Raw genomic sequence first — 22,357 nt, 5'->3', positions numbered from 1 at the left:
GATAAACGATAACAACAAGATGTGGTCACCAATCAGAAGCAAGGCCAAGAAAAGTGCACTCCACGAATGGAGTACCTGCTAAGACACAACCAAGGGCAGGAAAGTCTGAAGGAATGCATGATGTGATTGAAACACAATGTTAACTATGCAAAGTAGAATGAAGGAGAATCATAAACAAGAGAACTGGATGCTTTAGAGATTCCTTGATGACTAGGTTGACTGAATGCAACAGAAAAAGAGTTAGTGCTTTGAAAACATGAGAGGGTAAGGGCAGGAGACATCATAGTGCATTACAAACATGTGAAGTTGTCAAAGGGCAAATTTAATAAAAGCTTTACATTGCTTTTCAAAAAAAATCAGTGAAATCATCAAAGCTCTAATAACACTGTGAGAGGAGTGACACAGAGAAAGAGAACAAATTACCACTATCAGAGGCTATGAGATGACTCAGTGTGTTAAGGGCCCTTTCCACTAAGGCTGACCACCTTAGAGAGAGCTGACTCATAAACTCTTTCCTTTTGCCTCTGCTTATACACACACAGAGAGAGAGAGAGAGAGAGAGAGAGAGACAGAGACAGAGACAGAGACAGAGAGAAAGACACAGAGAGACAGAGACTAAATTTATTTTATTTTAAAATAAATTACCAGCCTAGTGGTGGTGGCTTATGCCTTTAATCCCAACACTTGGGAGACAGAGGCAGGCAGATCTCTGAGTCCAAGGTCAGCCTGGCCTACAGAGCTAGTTCCAGGACAGCCAGGGTTACAAAGAGAAAAATCTCTCTTGAAAAACTACTACTACTACTACTGATGATAATAATAATAATAATAATGAATCACCAACAACAAGGATGAAACAAGAGATTTTACTCCAGATTCTGGAAAATAGGGAATATTTTTATTTATTTTTGAGATGGGGTCTCATACATGCCAGGTTGGCCTCTAACTGACTACATTGCCAAGGATGACTTTCAACTCCTGATTCTCCTACATACATCTCTGGAGTGCTGGGACTTCAGGTGTTTATCCACAATAGTTTATTCTTGCTAGAGATTGAACCCAGGACTTCCTACATACTAGGCAAGCATTCTACCACCTGAGCTACATCCCCCGGTCCAGTTTCTGGTGTTTTGTTCTTTTGCTTTGCACTCCACTGGCTCCAATTCTCACCCTATGAAGTTCTCTCTAAAATCCACACTCAGAAACTTTCAGATAATAAATATGTTCAGCTTCCGAGGGCTAGTTCAAAGTGACCTAATTAGAAGCATGAAAGCATAGACATTTGGGTAGCATTTCTAAGGCAATGAAAAAGCAAAGCTGATCAGTTCCATTCAATTGATGACAAAGAATCAGTAAACAGTTTTTTAAAATGTGGATTATGGCACACCTGTGGGACATGCCTGTAATCCCAGCACTCAGGGAGGTAGAGGCAGGTGGCTCTCTGTGAGTTCAAGGTTAGCCTGGTCTACAAAGCAAGTCCAGGACAGCCAAAGCTACACAGGGAAACCCTGTCTTGAAACAAAAACCATGGCTTGTTCCATGTGAAATAACAATGCTACACATGTGTGGTAATAAGAAACACTCTGATCCTACTGTAAAGACCCCTTTCCAATTCACTTTGCCGTCTTTGTTTTTGTTGTTGTTGAAATTTCTATTGCCTGTTTCAGGTGATGAAAACAAATCCAGTGATTTGTTTTTCTGGACATGAAGCTTGCATGTGAAACAGCTGGGGAATTAAAACAGTAAGTCTAAATCTAAAGCTCAAGCCTATCTTTGGTTTATAATGATGAAGAAGAGTAGTTTCCTAAGCTGCCTTAGTACAAACGTAGTTAAGCATGTGCCTAATCATCCCCTCAACTGACTGAATGATTCCATAACAGTACCAGTTGGAGGAAATAAAATTTGCATAAAATCTCTTTTTCTACTCATGCTTGTTTCAACATTTTCCTGGCATGGAAAATAAAAAGCTGTCTCTCCTTGTTTCTTTCTTTTGCTTTTTTCTTCATTTTCCTTTCTTCCTTCCATGTTTGTTTATAAGAGAAGATTTTTGCCAGCAAACACGGCTGGGCTGCTAGCTCATGATCATCCTCCATCTTCAGCACCGTGAGCGTTGGGATCACGGGTGTAATACACAATGCCTGTCTTGGGAAAGGGTGAATGAAAAATCCTAACTAAAAAGCCTTAGCTTTTAGGGCCAGTAAGATGGCTCAGAGGATAAAGATGTTTGCCATCAAGCCTCATGGCCTCAGTTTGAGGCCCAGGTGGAGAGAGGGAACTGGCTCCCTCCCACAGAACCAATTCCAGAAGAACCAGCAGAATTAATGCCTACAAGCTGTTCTCTGACTGCCACACCCATGTTGTGGTATGATCACATCCATTTGTTTACATACACATCAGTGAATGAATAAATAAATGAAATGAAATAATTTAAACCTTGGCCTTCTCAGATAACAAAGGAAAAAATGGCAAAGCAAGAGTATGAATCACTGTAATTTGGGAATGGCTTGGTCTGATACTGGGGCTGTATAGTGAGGACCCCCCTTTTTGACCATTTCTTTTTAGATGAATGAGTGGTATAGCCAGATGTATTACCACAATGTATTGTTAGAAATTCTTTTGCTTTATTAACAAATTATTACTTTATGTTACTACTGATTTGTAAAAGAGAACTTAAATTATACAGATGACTAATAGTTCATTTACAATACATTTGACTCAAATGCAAAAAAAAAGGAGTCAGGATTCTTACCATGCCTTCTATGGCTTACAAAGTGACCAAATTCATATTATATTAATATTTGTGCAGTACTATCTTTGAACACTGTAATTTTACTCAAAAGTCAGGGTTTTTACTTGTTTTATAAGAAATCAAATGTTAAGTAAACAAAATACATACCCATAGCTTTTACTTTATTTTCAGTATATGTGTACGAGTATTTTGCCTGTATGTGTGTACATATACACTGCATGCATACACGATTCCTACACAGGCCAATACAACATGTTCGATCCCCTGGAACTGGAGTTACAGATAGCTTTGGCCCTCCATGTGGTCCTGGGAATTGAATTGAACCCAGGTCCTTTGAAGAATCAGCAAGTAGTCTTAACCGCTAAGATATCTCTCCAGCCCAGCCTTAGCTTTTTCATGTCACCAATATTGAAGTTATATCATCTTAGTGTGAGATTTTATTATCGTGGTCTGTTTCTCCCCCTCCTTGTGTGTGTGTGTGTTGTGTGTGTGTGAGAGAGAGAGAGAGAGAGAGTCCCAACTATTCTATTTCCTGCCTTTCTATACTATTCTGTGTGTTGTTTTTTATGCTGCACTTCTCTGCAATCTGTCTCCTCTCAAATAGCAGGTGCAAAAGTTGCCTCTGTGCCTCGGGTCACAGTAATTTCTATACAAGACCTACAGTGGAATCTGAAATTTAATATGCCACTCCCAGAGCACAAATATACCCCCAGCACTAAGTGTTCTTGTGAATGACAGTCTCAAGATAGGGAAACTGCATGGCACTCCCCTGGCACAGCACTCTATAGGCGAGGGTTACGTGCTTCTGCTCTTGCCTTGTCGTTACATTATATTACATGACATTACAAAAATACTCTTCATTCTAGCTTGAATGTGTCAGCTCCCAGGCTACTTTTGTGGATTTGTCAGAATCACTGACTGTCCGCGTGACCATATGGTTCACACCTTTGACCAAATACTCAAGTTCTTCAGTTCCATTCCTGATTCAGCTTCATGAATGGTTGAAGAGGCTCTTCAGCAGTGAGGTTTAAAATGCTAAATCAAAGCTCTCTGTCTATGGAACATACATTTCATCTATGAATCACTTTCAACCTCCCTGAAGACTAATCTTGTTTTCTACGTTAACATATCAGCAAAAGAATCCATGGAAGGAAATTTATAAAAAGGCAGCCATTCACGATCATTGAATATATTGAATACAACTTGTCCTTTGTGACATTCTAGGCATATGTGGGCTTACTCGCTATTTTGTAGAGTCAGCAATTGTTGAGGTGGGAGAAAATTCAAGTCAAGAAAGCTTTATTGCTCACCTAACATTACTAACAAAATACCTTCATTTATACCAAGCTAACCTTTGGCACTGGTCCAAAGTTCATTATGCTCAGTCTGACCACAAAAGTTCACTGGCTTTCCTTGACCAGTTACTAGTATTTATCTTATCCTTCCCTCCCTCCTAGACCATCTGTAAGCTTCCTTTCTTTTAGCATTCATCTCAAACATTATCTTCTTCATTAAGTCTCCCATGCCTCCTTCACCCTTAATATACTCTCTGCCTCTGAATATTGCTAATCTGCAATATATTTCATACTTCAATATACACTGCCTTATATTGTTACTTGTATGTTTCATCTTCAGTTTTTCTCATTCCATTCCTCCATATTCTCATATTCTATAACTCTCAAACAGTTCATCATCTTCAGTACCAATACCTTCCAACCACCACCAGCACACACAGACACACACACACAGCTATGCACACACATACATATATATAACACACACCCTTTTGTTATCTTATTTCTAAGTGGAGTCCACTTATTTGTTGACCCTCTGTTACTGTAACAAAATATTTATAGCCAGGCTCTCATAAAAATAGGTTTATTTATCTCACAATTCTGAAAGCTGAACATCTGAGATTGGGTGGCCTTATTTATTTGGCCTCTGATGAGGGGCTTCTTGACTAGATCATAGTATATTAGAAAATCAATATATAAGAAAAGCAGAAAAACAATCAGCCACATGCAGAAGAGATTGCACAGTAGGACCGGGGACCACTGAGATTCTAGAGTCTGGTTTATTTTCCTTATAATAACCTCGGTTACGGGAACTATTCGAAGTGCCTTAAAGAACTACATTATTCTCTCTTCCAAGGGTGCTGTCCCCCAGGAAGACTTACCTTCTACTAGACTCTACCACCTCAGCACTACCACACTGGGGGCCAAGCTTGCAGCATGTGAACTTTTGAGGGGACACATTCAAAATATCTTGAAGTCAGGGTTTTGGTTTGTTTGTTTTTTGAGACAGGGTTTCTCTGTTTAGTCCTGGCTGTCCTGAAACTCACTCTGTAGACCAGGCTGGTCTCAAACTCAGAGATTCACCTGTCTCTGCTTCCCAAGTGCTGAGGTTAAAGGTGTGCACCACCACTGTCCATTCAAAAGATTTTAATACCAAAGCAAGCACAGATCAAGCATCCCATAAGCCTGAAGTACTGTGTTAGGCATGATGGAAAAGAAAAGCTATACAAAGACGAGTCAAGCATAGTTGTTCAATCCTGCAACTCTAGTACTATAGGAGGTGAAGGCAGGAGAATCAATAATTCAATAAGGTCATCCTCACTTATAAAGTGATTTTGAGGTCAGCCTGGATAGGTTACAGGAGGCCTTGTCCAAAAAAAAAAAAAAAAGGGTGGATGGAGAGTGGAAGAGAAAGCAGATATAAAAACAAAGAGAGAGGGAGAGGAAAGAAGGGGAGGAGGAGAAGGAAGCAAAGAAGAAGGGGAATGGAAAGGAGAAGAGAAAAGAAAAAATATGTATATACAAAAATAAGTAATTTTCCCCTTTACCTTCATCTAGATGGCTTACAGTACCCCTCTTTTCCTTGCCACTCTCCATAGCATCTTGTATTTAGCTACATCATTAAACATTTTGTACTGTAATGACATCCTCTCCTACTGCAAGCCAATGAGGCAAGAGTGATTCTTAAGCTTTTCTGTCCCACCAATACCAGGACAAGAATTAATAAGCTAATCCTGATAAATAAATCTTAGTCGGCTGGCCAGATGCATAATAATGCATACCCTCAAGGAATTCATCATCAGGTTGCAGAAACTCTAGATTTGGGGTTCTCTTCATCTCATTCTTTGTCCTTATAACCACAATCATTGGTTCTGTTTCAGCAATATCTTCTGCATCGGTTCACTTTTCTTTCTCTGCACTCTCATTCACTATGTATATTGTCTGGACCACAGCAGAAACCTGAACCACCACTTTCGGAAATCCAGCTATCTTTCAAAACCACATATTATCCTCTGCCTAAAAGAGTTTTATTCAGACATGAAAAAAGACTCCAACTGTGACCTGGAATGTAGCTCAATTGGTGCAGTACTTGTGTAGTATACACGAGTCCCTGGGGTACATTCCTAGCAGGGAATGGACAGCATATGTAGCACAAGCCTATAACCTCAGTATTTAAGAGGTACAGGCAGAAGGATCAGAAGTTCTGGGTTATCATCTCTACATAAGGAATTCAGGGTTAGCTAGGGCTATGTAAGTCTCTATCTTTAAAATAAAAGTATAATAAAATAGTTATTTTCAGAAGAGTAGAACTGTAGATCATGTTAAGCAAAATAACTTAGACTCAGACAAATAGTACATGTTTTCTTGTCAGACACAGAATCTAGAATATATATGTAGGACATGATAGTAGAAAGATAACTGTGAGGGGGGGAACAGTCTTAAAAGAGATGTAGTGGTTTGAATAAGAATGTCTGCCTATAGCCTGTATTTGAATGCTCAGTCAACAGGGAATGGAACTCTTTGATAGAATTAGATTAGGTACGACCTTATTAGAGTAGGTGTGGTCTTATTGAAGAAAACATGTCACTGAGGGTAGGCTTTGAGGTTTCAAAAGCCCATGCCAGGCCCACTTTTTCTTTCTCTCTGTCTATGGAACAGAATGTAGTTCCTAGAGCCTGCTTGCATGCTCTAATAATGGACTAAATCTCTAAAACTGTAAGCAAGGCCCCAATTAAATATTTTTTTTAAGAGTTGCCTTCATCATGGTGTCTCTTCACAGTAATAGAACAGTGACTAAGACAAGATAGGGAAGATGGAAACAAAGGTGATATGGGGGAAAAAGAAAACATTGCATATTTTTCTTTTATATAGAATCTATATACACACACACATAATGACATTAAAGTAGAAGTGAAGTTACTCATAGGAGAAGAAATAGCAAGAGATGTAGAAGTAACTTGGGTGGAGAAGTTGACTATATGGAAATGTAATAATGAAACTCACATATTACTTTTAAAAATTACTGTTTAAAAAAGTTAGTGAAAAATAAAAATCAACTTGACATTGTCCTACGCCTTTTCATGGAGCTCCAGCTCAAGGGCCCAGTCTTTTTCATGTATTCATTTTCAAGGAAAATCATCTTGCAGGCTGCTTTATGTCTTCCAATAACCATTCTTTAACTCAGTCTCTCAACCTTACACCAGTCAGATCCATCGTCAAATCTTCTCAATCCAGTTCAAGGGCTTCCCCTCAACTTAGGAAATTGCTAGTCAAATTGTTTCTTTACTGTTCCAATAGCTTCCTTTTTAGACCTTTATCTGAATTGCCTGCTCTGTCTCATGCTGTTACTGTAAATTAAGCACATAAACCTCCCTTCTACTAACCTAAGAAGGCCCCAGGGGCAGAATTTGTGGGCGGTATTACAAAGTCACAAACACCCAAGCGATTAGCAGATATTCAGTGGACAAGATGAGTGCAATTTTATCACCTATTTTACAATATTCATTTATTTTACAAATATTTTTTTTGAGCCTGAGGTTTTTATTGGTGTATACTCATTGTACATAGTATTAGGCTGCATATAAACAATTTTTTTCAAGTAAATAATGTACTTTGACCATATTTACCTTCTGTAAGTGCTTGTGTTTTGTTTTGGTCTTGATTCTTTTGAGACAAGGTCTCACTCTGTAGCCCAGGCTGGCACTGAGCTCATGGGCAATCCTCCTTTCTCACTCTCCAAAATACTGGAAATTACAGGGATGAGCCATCACACCCAGGCATTTTACAAGTATTTACAAAGAATAGACAAAGCAGAAGAGCATCTCTGCTTCTGTGGTATTTACATTTAAAAGGTATGATGTAGACAGCAAATGAAATAAAGAAGTAAATGTTTTGGATATTAGAGGAAGAAAAACAATAGAGCAACAACTGAAGCAGAACAGAGAGATGGATAGAAGTAGCAGGAATAGAATTCACCTCTGTCCTGGGTGACTCAGGAAGGTGCTGGTTACAATGTGCGCAAGAGAGCAGACCTGAATGTCACAAGGCAAGCAACAATGCTGAAATCTGATGAGAGCATTGCCACTGGCTGGACAGCCAGCTAGGCCAAGAGGCAAGTGTGCATGAAGTGGAATGAGTGATGGGGAGTGAGGTCATTAAGGATAAGTTTGGGTCAGCACTACTGTGGTAACCTAAGCGTTTATGCTTTCTGGGAGGAGCGATGATTGGGATATATTTTTAATGAATTGCCCTGATTACTTAGTTTAGACTAGATCACAGAAGTGACGAGAACAGCAGCAGGGAAGATGAGGACACAATGACAACGAGCTACATGAGAGCTGCTGTTACACACACACACACACCACACCACACACCAGATTCTAGACCTTTCTTGCCTCACAAGTTTCCTGGATTCCGAAGCCACAGCTACTACCCTCAGTAGCAGAATGTCTCTAGGGATCCCCTAGGTGCTCTCAAGTCAGGCTCAGAGACTGCTAATGTGAGTCTTAAACTAGAATGTCCTAGGAAAAGCCTGAAGGGAAGGGAGGCCAGGGCCAAGGTAGTCCATAAAAAATCAGGCACATTGCTATAAGATATCACAGTGAGGGACATGCTCTAAATTCACTTCTCCTACCCTGTAAGTAATGCTTGGAATTTCCAGGCAAGGCAGCAAAAGCTGTTCCTTTGAGTTTGGCAGAAGAGGACTCTGCACCAGGGAACATAGTGTAAATCTGGAAAATGGCTTAGGGATCCTGACAAACATATAATGTCAAAGGAAACATAGAGTAGGAGGTGAAGGTCAGCTGTAAAAATAATCAAAACCAAGGAAATTCCAGGCAGGGCCTGTGAAAATACTTCAGAGCTTAACAGAAATGTCTCAATTCCCAGTAACTACAAATGTTGAGAGCTAGGACCAGCATATATTAGTTAGGACCTGGATTCCATGCTTAGCATGACAGAAACTAATTAGAAGACTATACCAACAAATATTTATAAATTGCCTAGTAAACACATTCCATTACATGAGATGCTCTTCTCTCCTATCCCAGAACACAAAAAGTAGGACAGCTAAATTTCATCTTAAGAACACTGAGGAAAGTTTTCTAGGAGTGACCTGTGTCTGGGGATGGCTGTGGAGGGGGAAGGAATTTTCATGAACCATACTAGACTTTCGGAATATTTTATTTTATTTTGAGTGTGAGTCTACATTTTTATTAATTAAAAGTATCAGTGTTAAAAACATTTTGTGTATGTGTGAGCATGATGTGGCGGGGAGAGGTACTCCAGCCATGGTACACATGATGAGGTCAAAGGACTGCTTTGTGGAGTTGGTTCTCCTTTTCCACTTTTCCATGGGTTCTAAGGCTCAGAATCCTGTCATTAGCCCTTTGCTGTGCAAGTACCTTCACACACTGAGCATATATCATTCACAAAATGAAGCAACTACATTCACGCCCTGGGCCCACAGTATCATTTTTTTAAATTAACGTCATGGTTTTTTGTTTGCTTGTTTGTTTTAGAGGACCTGCACCGCTACGCATATATGGGAGTCAAAAACAGCTTTTGGAAGTTGTTTCTGTCCTTCTACCCTGTGGGTCCTGTAGAGTGAACTCAGGTCGATCCTAAGTTGCTTCCTTGGCAGGAAGCACCTTCATTCACTGGCCCTACCACCTATGAAGCATTAAAATAAAAAAAAAGAGGAAATCTATAAAAGAAGTAATACACTGAGGATCAAGCTACTGAAAGGAGCCCTTGAGTAACTATTTTTGAAAAATGAGATATAATAACAGCACGGTTTTATCTGTATTATCATGTACTTTCATAAACTGGTTGTGGAAGGGGTCTGTTGATTTTTGATGTTGTTTGGTTTCTTTCACACAGGGCCTGCTGTCACCCAAGCTAGTCTAGAACGTCTTTTACAGGTAAGGATAACCTTATACTCTTAACTCACCTGCTTCCACTAGGATTGCAGATAACACACCACTATGCTCTGCTAATTTCTGCTTAGTATTACAAGACTCTGCCTTCTTATTTAAGAAGAACAAATAAGTTTTTAAAATTCTAAAAAAAAATACTTCTATAAAGCAATTAGAGTTTATCATGTGTATATTATTCAAGAAAGGGGAAAGCAGCTCATGGTGTACAATAAGTTAAGAACAATCTTGCTCTTAAAGTGGCCAGGCAGTTTTCTGCAGGGAAACTTATCTCTTTCACACATCTCTGAGACAGTAAGTCTTAGGTCTGCCTAAGGAGTGTAGAGCTAAAAAAGGAAGTTAGCTCTCAGCTTCTCTTGTTATTGTACTCTGCCATGGTGATCCTCAGAGGAGCAGGAGGGAGTCTGCACTGTGCTCTGGGCTAGAGTCATTAGAGAGACACATACTTACAATACTGCAGTTGGTTGAAATTTGGATTCCTTTGCTTATTTAGCCTTCACATAATCTAAATACTGCTTTGTTTCTACATATCTAATTATTCCCAGTTCTGTTCTAGTCTTATTTTGGATATACACGTATCAATTGTGTTAAACAATTTAAAATAAAACATTTTCAGTAAGAACACTGAGAAGGAACAAGTGTCACACTGAAGACTTTGTAAAAAGCTTTACTTACCACTAGGTTTAATTTCTCGGACATAATTACTAGGGAACCATCCTGTTCTCCCATTTAATGTGCCTTCCCACCAGCCTCCTTCTTCAACTCGGGTGACATAAATTATGTCCCCTTTACAGACTGACAGTTCATCTTCATTAGTCTGCTTGAAGTTGAATCTTGCCTTTACTATCAACTGGTGACTTCCATTTTCCGTCATTTCCTAGAGAAACAAAAGCCACACCAGATTAAGTGTCCATCTAATTGAGGCATGGATAGAAATAATGTATATGTAGGCAAAGTGTAGTGATCAAAATTATAACCCCAGGGATCCGGGGAAATGGCTCAGCAGTTAAGAATGTTTGCTGCTAGCCAGGCACAGTGGTGCACACCTATAATCCCAGCACTGAGGGAGGTAGAGGCAGGTGGATCTCTGTGAGTTCGAGGCCACCCGTATCTACAAAGTGAGTCCAACACAACGAAAGCTACACAGAGAAATTCTATCTCAACAAACAAAATAAAAGAAAACAAAAAAAAATGCTGGTTGTTTTACCATGGACCTGGGTATAGTTCCCAGCATGCACATAGCCACTCACAAACATCTGTAAACCCCCATTCCAGGGAATTTGATGCCTTTTTCTGGCCTTCCTGGGCAATTTTGCAAGTAATGCACAGACATACATGCAGGGAAAACACCTATACTCATAATCTTTTTAAATTTATTTAAAAAGAGTAAAACCCCAAGCCCATTTCAGTTATTTATTTTGTGTTTTCATTAAGACAATGTCTCACATTAGCTCAGGCTGTCCTGGAATTCACTATGTAGCCTGGGCAGACCTCAAAGCAATTCTCCTGTCTCCAAGCCTCCCAAAAGCTGGGATTACAGGTTTGTGACATCATGCCTAGCTTAGCGTCAGCTTTAAACTTATGAGCCTATGAATAAGTCTTAGGAGAAATTAATAGCCCCTTCAAATCCATATACAATGTTTACAGGACCTTAGAATATATGACCTGAGTTCCATCCCTGGAGAACATGCTGGAAGGAAAGAAAGAGGGAAGGAAGGAACTGATTTTCAAAAGTTGTTCCCAAATCTTCACATGTATCTGCCTCTACACACAGATAGAATATGCACACAACAACAATAACTATAATATAAAATTTTAAAATGAAAATTGCATTTGTCAGAATGTACATTTTTGAGGGAGTCACAGCTTTCATTCCTCTCTTTCTTCACCAGTTTTCTAAATATGGCTACTTAGCTGAACTCAGATACTAAAGTAAACTAACATACCACTCGATCCTGCTTCTATCCAACATAAAACTTGGTCTAAATATTAGCAACTAACCCACTCTTGTAAAAAGCAATCCCATCCCTCAGTTACTAACAAATATTAACCAGCCTTCAGTCATAAGTAAAAATCATGTATCTCAGTTAGATTGGGTAGGTGAAGGCACACATCTATGATCTGAGCACTTACAAGGTGAAGGGAGAAAGATCAGGAGTTCACTATGCAGAGCGTTCAAGGTCAGCCTGAGCTAAATGAGACTGCCTCAAAATACCCACAATTATGTACATCAAAAGTTCTGGGCTTAACTTCTGAGAGTCACAGACTCTTATGGGAATCTGATAAGCTCAATGTAGCTTTCTGTGCTCATATTAGTTTATTCCCATGAGCTTTTATACTCGAATTAAGAAGGGCTAAAGAATATGGTGCCATAGCATTCATCAGCTTCTCAAAGGGATTTGTTAGAAGCAACCAGACTAAAATTTAATTGGGGTAGAGGGCTTATCTAGCAAGCAGGAAGCCCTGTTTTGAACCCCAGCATTGTATAAATCAGGTATGCTTGCACACACCTGTAATCCTAGCACTTGGCCGTTAGAGGCAGGAGAATCAGAAATTCAAAGTCATTCTCCATCCAAGACATAGAAAGTTCTATGCTAGGCTGGATTGTGTGAGAGCCTGTCTCAGAAGAATGAGGAGGAAGAGGAGATTCCTGAAAGAATGAGAACCACCCATTTAGATGCTCTGGAAATAACAGGTTGTTGGCCTATAGTAAACCAGTCACTTTTGACAAGAATGAAAGAACAGAAAAATGACATTTCCTCCCAAATCAAAGCTTCAAAGCACTGGTTCTCAACCTGAGGGTGGTGACCCCTTTGGGGGTTGAATAACCCTCTCACAGAGGTCACCTAAGACCACCAGAAAACACAGATAATTACATTATGATTCATAAGAGTAGGAAAATACAGTTATGAAGCAGCAATGAACATAATTTTATGGTTGGGGTCACCACAACATGAGGAACTGTATTAAAGAGTCAAAGCATTAGGAAGGTTGTGGGCCACTAGTCTAAGACCAGTATAGAGATTTATCATGGGCTCAGATTTAAAAGTGGTTCTTCTTTGAGACACTGGATTTGAATGTACTATGTAGCCCAGGTTAACTTCAAAATAGTGAGGCTCCTGCCTCAGCTTCCAGAGTACTGGAAATGCACGTGTACACTACCACATCCTGCTAAGCTTAGTTCTTGCTCAATAGGAATTAAAAAAAAAAAAGACTGCAATCAAGATCTGAACAGCAATGAGTATTTATTGATTGCCTGTGAGTGTCAGGTAATAACCTACTCTAATAAGCTCATGGGGTAGAAAGAATAATAGCAAAGTGCCATCAGGAGCAATCATAATGACTGACATTTGCATAGCCTTCCCAGCTAAGTGACTAGCTGAATTCTAGTAAACAACAGAGCTGGGGCCTCACCCCTAAGTTCCTAAGTTCCTGATGCCGGGCTCTGTCCACCTGCTCTGTCCCAATATTCTGGCTTGAAATGGTGATCACTCTGTACTTCATTTGTCTGGTGACACTCCAAACAACCAGAACATCTACTTTAGCACATATGGAAATATATCTGGGATGTCGATCCAATTTGACAGATTTTTAAAACAGAAGGGGTAGGGAATGGGGACTCTACTTACCACTGCTTTTGCTTGGCTTTGCTGCTCTGGAGTTGCGCTGAGAACTGCAGCCTGTGGGTTCGTCTGAGAGCTGGTGGTAGCGCTAAGAGAAGAGGACCGTCCACATGGTCTTTCTGATAGCTGATCTGTGAAAAGAGGGAAAGGCATGGTAAAACAAAACAAAACACCCACGGCAGAAACCACCTACAACAGGAGAAGTTCCAGCTCGGAACATTGTCAAAGCCATCCATCCTCGCAGCTACCGGGACTCTATCACTATGAACAGACTATGTGCTTTCAAGTCTCCCCCTCCCGTTTTCCTTTTTGATAGTCTTTTTTTTTTTTTCTTAACCTTACTGGCCACTGCTGTCCAGTATAATGAAAAACAGTGACAGAACCACATTTTCTCCTAACCCATTTCCCTACAACTCTTCCCTCTTGAAACAGTTGCCACAGTGTGCCCTGTTCTCCAAGGCAGAACTATATTGGGTATCAAACAGCTGTTTGTGGCTCTTATTACTTTTGAAATATTTTAAATTTCTCTCTTTGTTTGCTGGCCCATAACTCGGGGGTTCATTGCTTACATGTAAAAATATGCATAGTACACATAACATAAAGTCTCCCTAGTGTTTTGGGTGGGGTGGAAAATCAGAATGAGGGAGTGGATGCATGTGAGACAGATGTACTCTTGGTACTAGAATCATTTTGTAAAACCAAACACGAGAGCCTTTCCTTGCTTGCTTCTTTGTGAAATTTGATTGGGCCAGAGCTGAGCTCAGTGTTTTTAGTGTACTGAAAGTGTATTAAAGGGAGAGGCTGGCTTCTTGACAAATTCAAATGAGGCTTCTTTTTCTCTCCACTTATTTTTAAAAGATATAAACTGCAAAAGTCTAAAGCCCAAACATTCCCTAGGCAACAGGCTCAGTATCAGAGTAATCTCCTTGAGGCTGTGGGTTTTTACTTTCGCCTCCTTGTATTTTTATAAATATCTGTGGTAAGTGAAGAGACTGTAAAACTTGCTAGAAGAGTTTGGCAAAGAAACATATAATTTGTGTGGCATAATGTTAGAATTATACCATCCTCCCTTCCCAGAACTGGATACTTGTCATGTGCGTTAAATATAGCTACTCAAATTAGCTGTACTCTCTGCTATACGCCTTGCAATAGCTCAAAAACATTTTTTTCCCAAATAGCAAAAGAACAACTTTGGAGAAGTATTTTCCACATCTTGCTATTATCTACAGCTCGTTAGGGTAAAACTATAATTACTTGATGGCTTCCCAGATGCTTCATCCTACCTGGCACTTGATTATATTCTCTGCTCCTGTTCAGTAATTGCTTCACCTGGGTAGGTTGAGTCTCCATAAATAGATGGTAATTTCCTCAAAGGCCAGGCCATATTTTCTACTTCCTCCATGGTACATTCAGCAGCAGGATTCACATTTGGCAATCAGGGCTCTGGACAGTCTCATGTGGGCTTGAATCCCAGCTTAGTCACCCATTTTCTAGTTGAGTAACTGTGGGCCTGGCATTCTTTATCTAAAATGTGAACTACATCATCCCCATATCCCACAACAGTGTTTTAAAGATTGAATGTGACCACTTGGAGCTATTGAGACATCCTAGACCTATTGAAAGGGCTCATGGCACTTGAACTTACAATGACTACTACTGTTATAATTAAGGGATGACATCACAGAAGAAATGGGTTTCTACTGTAGTTTTATCAGTTCGTTCTTTACTCTGATTATACCCAATACAATGGGAATGAAATGTTTAAATAAGTTACTTATCTGTGGGGAATCAGGTTTCATTCACAGTGCAAAGCTACTGAAAAGCTCCTTTTTATGGAAAACTACAAGAAAAATATTGCTGGTAGAGAAAGGGAAGTGATGGCTGTATTTTGTAAACCTTATTGTTTTAAGGAGGAACTGGCCTTTCCCTTTTATTCCTGTCTTGCTATATTCAATTAGCAATCCAAAAGGTTTGCATGAAGTCACTTTTTGGTTCTTACTATTATGTTAAGAATATTAGAATTTGATAAGTGCGTATTTTTTCTTGTTATTCTGTGATTGGTTCATTTAACTCATAAAAATAAGTATTTTATATTTGTTTGAATTTAGTGGGGGAAAGGGAAGAAATTTGCACCACTATGATCATAGTTAGCTTCTAGAAACATGGATCATAAATCACCAACATGCCTTACCTTCTGTTGCCTTGTTGACAGCTAAAAGAGTATTCAGAACCTTGGAGAAATTTGCCCCTGAATAAAGGTCATCAGGCTCAAATACCTATTAGAAAGAAAATTTGAAACTGTAAGTACTCAACTCAACAAACGAAACTGTGAACAGACCCCTTCCTCCAGCATTCAAGAAGGAAAAAATTGCACAAGACAAAATGCAAACCTCTGCATACCTTCTAGAGAAACTGGAGCAGCAGCTGAGAGGCCTAATGGCCTGTGGCAACCGTCAGTGAGTCAGAACAAAACGGCACTGGGACATGAAAGGCCAGCTGAGAAGGCAGTGCCCACCAGGAAATCTACAGCACATACTCCAACCCACTCTCCTGACCTGAACAAATGAAGCTCCTCAGCCGGTTACAGGACACTTATGTGCATAGGTTCTAGTTACTGCCCAACAACTTCTCAAAGGCCTCAGAAGTCTACAAATAAGAAGGTGAGGCTTTCACCTTTGCCTTTTATTCATTTGCTGTACTCACCAGTGGCACTGTCACAAGTCCCCGTCATTCCTCCCCCTCCTCCCTGCTGCTGCCCAATGCTTAGATCCCAATGCCACATTGCAGAACTTCAGTCCCAACCTGCCTTTTGCTTGCAGCCTCACTTCCTGTTTTCTGTTGATTGATCTTGCCTTTCTGGTCTGTGAACTGAGAGGATCTGCCTCTTATCTGCCTGAGATGCTGAGCTCTTCCTGACTTTGGGTGACCCTTCTAGCTATGATGCCAGACCTTTTCGGACATTTTGGCCAGGCATGGTGGGTCACAGCTGTAGTCTTAACACTCAGGAGGCTGAAGCAAGAGGATTGCCATGAATTTAACTCATTCTGAGCTACAGAATAAGTTCCAGATTAGCCTGGACAAGAGTGCGAACCTGCCTAAAAATAAAGTTGACATTGCCAGCTTGTGCCATCATTCTGATAGGTTAACGTTGCTACAGAAAGTACCAATTACCAACCGATATACTTCTCTCTCTCTCTCTCTCTCTCTCTCTCTCTCTCTCTCTCTTTGTGTATGTGTGTGTGTGTGTGTGTGTGCGTGTGTGTGTTTTAGAGGACAACTTTTGAGAACCACTTTTGTCCTGCCATGTGCATCACTAGCAGGTAACTCTGTTTGTCTAGCTTGGCCTGAAATTACCTTCAATCACTAGGCAATTTCAGCAGCACCATTGTTTTAAATGCAATATAAAATGTTGGTTTTAAAATACATTCCATGTATTAAGTTGTGTTGAGGCTTCTCATAGTCTCTGACTTGTATATTGAAACTAGTATTCTTAGCACGAGGAGCCCAGTCTAAAGGATCAGTCAACAGTGTAGATGTTGGCCAGACGTGGTGAGTTACACTAGTAATCCCAGCACTCAGCAAGTGGAATCAAGAGGACCACAAAAAGTACAAGGCTTGCCTTGGTCTACATAGCAAGTCTGATTACCTGAGTTTGAACCCCAGAATTCACATATGGAAGTAAAATGTTGACTCTTTAAGGTATTCTCTGGTCTCTGTAATCATACTATAGAATGGACATGGGAACACACACACACACACACACACACACACACACACAGAGAGAGAGAGAGAGCAAATAAACAATAAGAAGCACAGATAGATTTTTTTTATATGAAAGAGGTTTATTAGATGGAGATGAAGAGAGAAGGAGCAAGTGAGACATGATAGGGGGAAGAAAGGGGGTGCCCCGACAAAGAAAAGGGGCACAGATAGATTTTTAGTCAAAGGATATCACCAGTATTTCTGAAAAGTTATATGGTACTACATTCCAAATGTTTAAGATGCACTTTTCCAGGAAAGAACTGACAGAAGTTCTGTTTGAGTTTTCCAAAGCCAAGGTAAACAGTGTAATAGATGGCGGTGAAAGAACCCAAGAGGATTCCATATTTAATCACTCTTTCCTAGAACTGACCCCGTGGAGAAATTTTGGTGGCACCTACGCCAAAATGATCACCAGGCAGAGTTCACTTGTCTCCTTCGTGTTAAATGTGTTCCCTGTACAATTTCACGAAAACATAGACAGTGCCTTCTGCTCAGTGTCACCCTAACCCACTCTCACATTTCCCCTATGCCTCTGTTAACTCCCCCCACAAACCTCTTTTGCTTGGTAACATCCTGGGACTAACTAGGGCTGCCTGTGAAGTTCACTTGTTTTTATCCTGTCATTCTCAGTGGGATTGTGCATGGGGACATGTACATTAGATAGATAAGGAAGAAGTGGGCAGACCCTACAGTAATAAGTAAACCGAAAGGCTAGGAGAACAGACATGAGAATAAAACCTGTGTTGAAAATCTCCCCCTTGTCATACTGGTGTAGCTGTTCCTTACAAATGCTCAGATTCTTCAAATATCCTGGTTCTTGACTGAGTTTTATAACATATGAATCAATCATAAAATAAAGCATACATCAACCAAGAGTCACTGCTCAAATGAGGAAGTTGCGTGGACTGCACCCAGTTCCCTTTTGTGAAAACCCAAATACACTTGAGTTCATCCACAGATGCTGTTCTTCTCACAGCTAGCAAGTTCTGTAGCAGCAGGAACTACACAGGAAGGCATTACAGGGCCTTTGTGAACTGGCAGAAAAACAATTCTCAGGGATTATTGTTTCAGAGCATTTGGGGGACCAGTTACAGCTACAGACCAGCTTCTTCACTGCAGCATACATTCCTAAACTCTAAATTGATTTTTTTTTTTGAAACAAGGTTTCATGTAGCACAGGCTGGCTTTGAACATGCTCTGCAGTTAAGGATGACCTTGAAAATTTTCACCTCCTGCTTCTACCTCTCAGGTTCTGAGCTTAGAGGTATGCACCACCATGCCCTTTTAATGTGGTACTGAGGATCAAACCAAGGTTTTTGTGCATGTTGAGCAAGTACTCAACCAATTGAACTATAGCCTCAGCCTCTCCAAATTAAGTGTTCAAAATTCTACTCCAAATTTTTCTTATATGAACTTGACCTGGGTCCCCTACGTAGAACATATTATTTGGAGAAGGCACATCACTTCCATTCCACAAATATATCCATTTGGAGTCACTGGTCAGGAAGGGTGGGGGAATCTTGTGGTTACAACACTTGTCAGCTATTTAGACCATACTGCAAAGGAGAAGCATGAGATTAAATTTACAGATGAGGATGGTCAGAAAGACCAAATGCATTGGTGCCCAACTGGGTAAAAGTGGGGAAGAATCCCTTAAGGTGGACTGAAAAAAGAAAAGCAAGAAGAATTGTAGATGCCATATAAGCCACTCAAGTAGGAAGGACACCACTTTTATTGTTGTTTTTTTATTCTTTTTCTTTAGTTTGATTTTTGAGACAGAGCTAGGTAGCTCTAGCTAGCCTGGAACTCACTGTATACAGAAATTCTTCCAGCTCTACCTCCTGAGTGTTAGTATGAGTGTTAGTATGACAGGATTGAGCTGCCACACCCAGCCCCAATGTCACAAAATGGAGAACTAACCCCTCATTAGGCTATTAGTGCCCAGTATATGATCGAGATTCCAATTAGTTGAACTTTATTCCAATTTTGGTCCAGAAAGAAGTCAGTTCATCTAAATCCTTGAAATTCATACAAACAGCAGTATTCCCACCCTCCATTCATTTTACTATTCTCTGACTGGAATAAAGTAAAATGAACTTTAAACATTGTTAGAGAATCCCAAGGTACTACTCCATCAAGTAGATGACTAAGGCTCAGGTTTTCAAACAACAGAAACTCAACTCTGGATAAGCAACAGAAAAGACAATCACTAAACCTCATTAGGGTTCCTTTCTTGAACATTCATATATAGCAAGTCAAAGTCCACTCCAACATCAGCGGATGAAATGAGACAAAGCATTTAGTTTTTTTACAAGTTTTTTTTTTTTCCAGAATTTTTCCATTCTGAAAATCCACAATGACATCAAAACCTATTCTCCATCCTCTGAGTGCCGGTTGTGAATTCTGAAATCTTGGGGATCTGCCAGTGTAAACTGTGCAAAAGTTATTATTTCTATGACTTTACAAATATATCCATTTGGAGTCACTGGTCAGGAAGGGTGGGGGAATCTTGTGGTTACAACGGTTACAACACGGAGGTAAACCACTCCAGGCCTCCTGACTGCCTCATTATCATTCCTTCCACACCTGAGTTACGCAGTCACACCACGTCAGCCACATCCTAGTTAAGAAAGGAATCCACCCCTTCCTACTTCAGAAGTGGCAATGCTTTTAACGTCACTGTGCCTTCAGGAGCACCCAGCCAACTCCCATTTCAGGTTAATTCCAGGTTTACATTGATCACAGTTGGCTCCAGCACTTTTTCTAAAAATCTGATCAACTGAAAAACTAATGATCCCATGGAACCACAAGAACACTCAGCTTCTATTTCCAGCCTGTTCAAAAAAAATGCTAAATATCTAAGGACATTCCAATGTTCCCCCTCTTCATCGTGCTCTTATGAAATGGAATCTTAATTTAACTGAGCTCATCCTGAAGCACATTCTCTAATTGTCACAGCTGAACACACTGTCTCTGCTAACATGGATGGAAATGTCATTACATGGTATGACTGAGAAGGCAAATCAGAGTTGCTTAGTCATATTTCACTGGTGGTACTGCTTCTGACGCTATAACCTGGGAAGCTTTTCCCACAGCTCCTGCGAAATGTAGTTATAAAGTCAGCAACAAATAATGATCCTAGCTCATAAATTGGACTCATTACCCACCAGCATTTCACTTACTAGAACACAGTGACGGCATTTGTACCCGGCCTAATCACTGCTTCTGTTGATGGGGTACAAACTTAAAAGAATTCATTGGACTTTGATTCTTTCCATTTCTCTGCATTTCAGCAATTTAGGAAACAAGATCCGACTTGTACCTGTACTCACAACAACATGAGGTATGTTGAAAAGAGCACTAGTGTCAGGGTCTGGGGACCTAGACTTTAAGACCAGCATTGTCAGTGCTAAACAGTTATAAGGGTCTTAGGAAAGCACTACTACTACTCTCCTATGGCTTTTACATCTGAAAAGTGAGAAGAACTTGACCAATACAGGCCAATGAGAAGTCTATTGATCTATTTTTTGAAAAGAGACTCTCCAAGTCAACATCTCAGCAAGAACTCATGAGGTCTCAAATCTGGTTCAGTTCTCAAGGCTGTGGAAGATGAACTCACAGTAGCCAACTTCACCAAAGGCCACCATATAACTCCAATGTCAACTTTTTAATGCTTGCTAAAATGTACTGCTAAGTGGATTCAGGATATCACATCCTCATGTTATGACCAGAGAATTCTCTTCAAACAGAAATATGGACAGTGAACTGGATTTAGTGAAGCAGGCTTGTAATCTTAGGCACTTTGGGGCCTCAGGCAAGAAAAACACAAGTTCAAGGCCAGACTAAGCCACTTAATAAGATAGTGCCTCAAAATAAAAAGTGAAGAGGGTTAGGGGTGTAGGTCAGTAGTAGATTGCTTGCCTAGCCCGTGTGCTAATATATAGCGCAAGGGAGTCAGTGGTACTGTGAACTAACAGAATTGATTTTATAAAATGATTTTTTTTTCAGAATGTCACTTAAAATGACCTACTTACAAATTCAAATTCTATCTCTAGCATCCTGCCACTGAACGGTGGCGTTTGGATTGTGATTGTGACTACAGGCAGTTTGTTTAACCATGTATGTTCTCTTGTCTCTGGGGATCTCTCTGAAGTCACTTTCTGTAACTAACCCAGACTCTTACATGAATTGAACCTCATATTGTCCTGAGCCAGGAAGTCAGACCCATAGTCCTGGTAGGAAAGAACAAATGCCTAAGCTTAATTTCTCACTATCCACATTCTGAATTCACCAAATTGACTTCTGAAGCACCAGGGCATCACAGCCTATGACTTCCTTCTTCCACGTTATGCCTTCAGGGAAAACTCTACAGTAGACATTTATCTTCAGCTGAGGGCTCAGTGTTCAGGAAGAGAGGAGACAAGAAGTGACAGAGGCATCTGGGGTGGGAAGGCAGCCACGGGATTTCAAAAAGACATTGCAATAGAGAATAAGCACCAGAAGGAGAAAGGGTATGTAGGACATTAAGGACCAGATCACTCTTGTAGCTCCCCCATCACTGCTCTCCTGTCACTGCAGACTTTTCAGAACCATACTGGTTGCCAGTTTTGGGGGAACAAAGGGGGTTATACCTGAGCCACTGGGATGCCTTTATGCCAGAACCTGAGGTGGTCTCCCCCGATGCTGTCACCACCCACTTAAGAAGACAGACTGCCACCCCAGTGTTCTAAATCAGAATGAAGAACACATTTTCCTGGAGATCTAGCATCTTGAACCTGCTACTTAGTCTCTGTGTGTTTTTATACTGTAGCCACATAAAGTATTAAACAAGCTTTTGTGGCCAGCCAGAAAACATAATTACCATGCAAAGTTTTATTTCTATGGGTAACTTTGTGTTAGTAACAACAACTTGCAAAATAGTCCAATTTTGTATTTTTAAGAATACATTTTATTTAACCATATATTTTTGCTTATATTTTACATTTCATCTATTCACTC

General features: G+C 40.2%; 1 protein-coding gene across 2 annotated transcripts in view; it reads right to left on the bottom strand.

Annotated features, from left to right (window-relative positions):
- Nucleotides 1–22,357, bottom strand: part of Arhgef6 (Rac/Cdc42 guanine nucleotide exchange factor 6) — a 127,315-nt gene that overhangs the window by 71,591 nt on the left and 33,367 nt on the right. For both annotated transcript variants that reach the window (XM_055599616.1, XM_055599615.1), the window contains 3 exons: nucleotides 15,789–15,873; nucleotides 13,604–13,728; nucleotides 10,650–10,851 (listed from right to left, as the gene is read on the bottom strand). In XM_055599616.1, the coding sequence (XP_055455591.1) occupies nucleotides 10,650–10,851; nucleotides 13,604–13,728; nucleotides 15,789–15,873 (412 nt within the window). The remainder of the gene's footprint in view (nucleotides 1–10,649; nucleotides 10,852–13,603; nucleotides 13,729–15,788; nucleotides 15,874–22,357) is intronic.

Source organism: Psammomys obesus, unplaced genomic scaffold (assembly GCF_907164565.1).
Source record: "Psammomys obesus unplaced genomic scaffold, mPsaObe1.curated_primary_1811, whole genome shotgun sequence".
Taxonomy (NCBI): domain Eukaryota; kingdom Metazoa; phylum Chordata; class Mammalia; order Rodentia; family Muridae; genus Psammomys; species Psammomys obesus.
The sequence above is the reverse complement of the archived record's forward strand: the minus strand, read 5'-3'. Positions and strand labels throughout refer to the sequence as shown.